The 3,967-nt window shown below is 37.2% G+C and overlaps 1 protein-coding gene across 1 annotated transcript; it reads right to left on the bottom strand.

Annotated features, from left to right (window-relative positions):
• Positions 1 to 1,255: 1,255 nt before the first annotated feature.
• Positions 1,256 to 2,665, bottom strand: LOC111410247 (uncharacterized protein At5g39865-like). The gene has a single exon (XM_023040509.1). The coding sequence runs from the start codon at positions 2,310 to 2,312 to the stop codon at positions 1,503 to 1,505; it is 810 nt and encodes a 269-aa protein (XP_022896277.1). The 5' UTR covers positions 2,313 to 2,665; the 3' UTR covers positions 1,256 to 1,502.
• Positions 2,666 to 3,967: the final 1,302 nt, after the last annotated feature.

Genomic DNA, 3,967 nt, shown 5'->3' on the forward strand with positions numbered 1-3,967 from the left:
TGATAAAGTGACCACCGCTATGCTAGTCCCACTGCTACTATGGTAGATCGACTAAAGCTATGCTAGTCCGAATGTTGCTATGGTATAGCGACTACCATTATACTAGTTTGACTGCCACTATTGTAGACCGACTATCGCTATGCTAGTTCGAGTGGTGCTATGATAGACCAACTATCGTTATTCTAGTCCGACTGTTACTATGGTAGAACAACTATCACCATGCTAGTTTGACTGCCTCTATGGTAGAACAACTACCACTATTATACCTCGACTATCACTGTAGTAGGTCAACTACCGATATGCTATCTTGAATTTCATTATGGTAGATTGACTATCGTTATGCTAGTCCGACTACCACTATGGTAGACCAACTACCACTATGCTATCCTGAATTTCGTTATATTAGACGATTCTTGCTATAATAGATCAATTATCATGACTGTCAATTATCTAAATATTTTTTTTTTTTCAGTTGATTGGTTAACTAATTGAAGGGTATCATTGATCCCACTAACCGTCTAGTGAGTGGGAATCGTCTACTCATGTGTTTAGGCGAAAATTTTCTAGTGAATGGACATACTATGACAAATGGACAGTAACTATCTAACGATTACACTATATCAAATACTTATAAATACTTCAAAGACGTGTCAGGTACCGGGGTCGACTTTTTTTTGCAACATAACTTTTCTCTATTTTCTTAGATCATTTTTTTTTTCAAAACCCCATTACTAATTCTCACGTCAAAAGTACAAAGAGGGAAAAAGCCCAGACATATTTTTTGCAAGTGTTCAATTGTTCATCGGAACAATAGTCCTTGCTCTACAAATGAAGTCCAAAGGTCGTTTCAATTTTTCTCACTCATTATTATCAGCATGGCATCTTTCCTCCAAAAACTCGAAGAAAGAGACGAACCTCCTACAAGTTGCTTTTTTTTTGGATCATAAGTTGATATTAGAATCTTCAATATAAAGTGGTTCATCACAAAGTATCACGTCATCTAGAATGCTTATTTGATAAAAAAATGAAGAATCTCAAACACACCTTACACCTATGAAAGATGTATTAACATCCTCCATTGAATTTTTTATTATATATCTTCATTGAAAATCATGTCTATTTAATTTTTTATAATTTATTTTCAATCTTTATCTGCGTCCTCTAATTCTTCACTTCATCCCCATTTTACTTGCCACAGAGATACGCTTACAGTCTGAATAAGAACGATAAAAGCAAGTTTTAATTCAGACCAAACTCGTTGCAAAGCCAAATCCCAATTACACAAGAATTTGACTGCAATCTCTATTTCCTCGTTTCTTTCTCCAAATAAAAAGTTGGACACTTAAAAATGTACATCAATGTTTAGCATCGAAGTGAAAGACAACCAAATAATTCGAAAATTTATAATGCTCAAGCATTGTATAGTATATACACAAGCAATTCCCGCATAAAACAATCACACAGTTTTACCAAAATGGGTTTTTGTTGATTCATTTCAACACTCATTCGCAGCAAAGTGGACAACGCACGAGCCCGTTCTCGTTGCACTCCGGACACCTCTTCATCTCCTCATCAAAAAACTTCTGACTGCCATTGCAGTTTGTGCACAGAACAAACCGTACATCATCGCACGCCTCACAAGGCTTTGGCGCCATTAAAGGGAGTCCTTTGATCATTATCACGAGCTCACCTCCTTCCAGCAGCTGTTTTACAACGTCACCTCCTCCAATGTACTTTCCCTTTATAAAAATTTGTGGCAAACTCACATTGCTTTCTCCCAATACTTTCTGTAATTCCCTCCTGTACGTTGCATCCATTGAAATGTCCCTTTCGTCCAGGCGGACGCGAAAGCCTTTAAAAATCATTCGAATATCATGGCAGTCTTGGAACGTTCTTCGAATCCCACGAAGGCTGGTGAAATAAACGACGACTCTGTCCTCGGTGCCCGGGAGACGGAAAGGAGAATCCGAAATCGGGTAAGGGATAAAATTGGAATCTGCAGGTAATAATAATTTGGGGGATTTTGTAAGGGATTGTGTATTTGGTGGGTGTTTTGTGGATTCAAAAATGGAGCAGACTTTTCTGACTCTGCTCTTGAACGAAATTCCGACGGAAACCATGGATTTGAAGGATGAACTGTACAGATTCTTGATGGAATCTTGGCGCTGGAAGACCTTTGAGCTGTAGAGGCGGTGGAGCGGTTTTTCGGTGGTTTCGCTCGAGCTTTTTTTGGTGATCGAAGAATTCTTGTTATTTTCCGGCATCTTCATCGAGTATTCCGATTCCACTTCGTTACTCTCACAATTCATCATTGATATCAGTCGAAATGACCAAAAGAATCAAGAATTTTCCTGTGATTTTTACAATTTTGGTGATTGTTTTCAGTTTCACAGCAGTTTTGAAGTAATTATGCTTTTCTTGGATTAAAAAAAATGACCAAAAGAGCTACGGGTTTTGCTGGGATTGAATTTTTACAATTTCCGGTGGTGTTAATCGGTTGCGGCCGTGGAGAAGGGTGAGAAGGGTGGGTGGAGGCGGTGGATAAAAGCTGAAAATGGACTGGGAAGAATTCTTGGGTGAGAAAGAAATGACACCGCCAATTAACGCGGTGGGGTTAGGTATATGCTTTTCTTGTTTTGTGTTTTCTGCACGTGGAAATGGAATTGAATTCAATTAATACAGAATTTGTTTATGACTTTTATTATTTATCTATTTAAGATAACTGAGCAAGAATAAGGACGTGTTTGATTTAAGTTTTAGTCAATTAAATTATTGAGAATTTATTTACGCAATAATGTTTAATTTACTTAATTTTCAACCTTGACAGTGTTGTACTTTTCATTTTTTGTTGTTGCCCGATTAATTGATTATGTGATTGATTTATCGATACGTGACAAATAATAAATTTCTCTTTATCTACTTTAACATATTTATTGTTGGATATTGGTTAAATAAATTGAGAATTGAAAATCGATTAAAGTGACTTCGTATCGACTTCGGTCAAATATTCAAAAGCTCGACTCAATCCGTTTAGACAAAATTGTTTGCCACTTCGCCGTTTCGGGGCGCACAAACGGGGATATTTGGCATTTCGAAAACCAATATCGGATGAATGAGAAATTACGAAAAAGGACGAAAATCAGTGAATAGACACATTTTCATAAAGGTGCATTGTTTGGAAATGGTGCATGGTTTGGCCTCAACCATTAGTCAATAGATACCTTTTCATAAAGGTGCATTGTTTGGAAAGTGTGCATGGTTTGGCCTCATCCATTTCGTCCACACCCTTTCATGGTCTATAAATAGGACCATTTGGTGTCCTATTCCTCATAATTTTTATATGCAAAGCATCTCTCATCCTCTCTTCTATCCAAAATCAAAATCATTTCATTTATTTTGATTTTCCTTCATTTCATTCTTGGAGTACATAAGCCTAAATTTGGTTCGTTATACTTGTGTTTTGGAGTGCTACAAACACAAGTGTAGCCGTTGTATCTTGGGAGTCGATTGCCGAAATCCGTAGGCACCGTTGCGGGGCAAATTCGACTTAAGGACAAAGAGTCTAACTCTTGCCTCGACTTTGTCCCTACTTTCTTCTTCTTCTTGTTCGTGTTTTCTTTGCCGTTACTCTATCCAATTTTCAGCACGGATTTACAAACCATCATTATACTTATTTTGGCGTCACTATTCACAAAATTCCTCCAACAATCTTAAGTCGAATCTATATATATTTTGTGAAAGTGATATTCTTATTTGGTTAAACTTGTTAAGTTTAACTTCTTCTTCACCTCTATTTTCGGTTGATCTTCTTTTTTACGTAAATAGAAATGAATACGGTTCTTAATACCGATACTACTTCGAATGAAACTTCGAACATGGGAACTTCTAAAGGAAGTGTTCCTACCAGTGTGATTCCTCCCGTTGTGAATACAACTACTACTAATGTGATTCCTCCGGTTGTGGGTGC

This window comes from Olea europaea, chromosome 15 (genome assembly GCF_002742605.1).
Source record: "Olea europaea var. sylvestris chromosome 15, O_europaea_v1, whole genome shotgun sequence".
Taxonomy (NCBI): Eukaryota; Viridiplantae; Streptophyta; class Magnoliopsida; order Lamiales; family Oleaceae; genus Olea; species Olea europaea.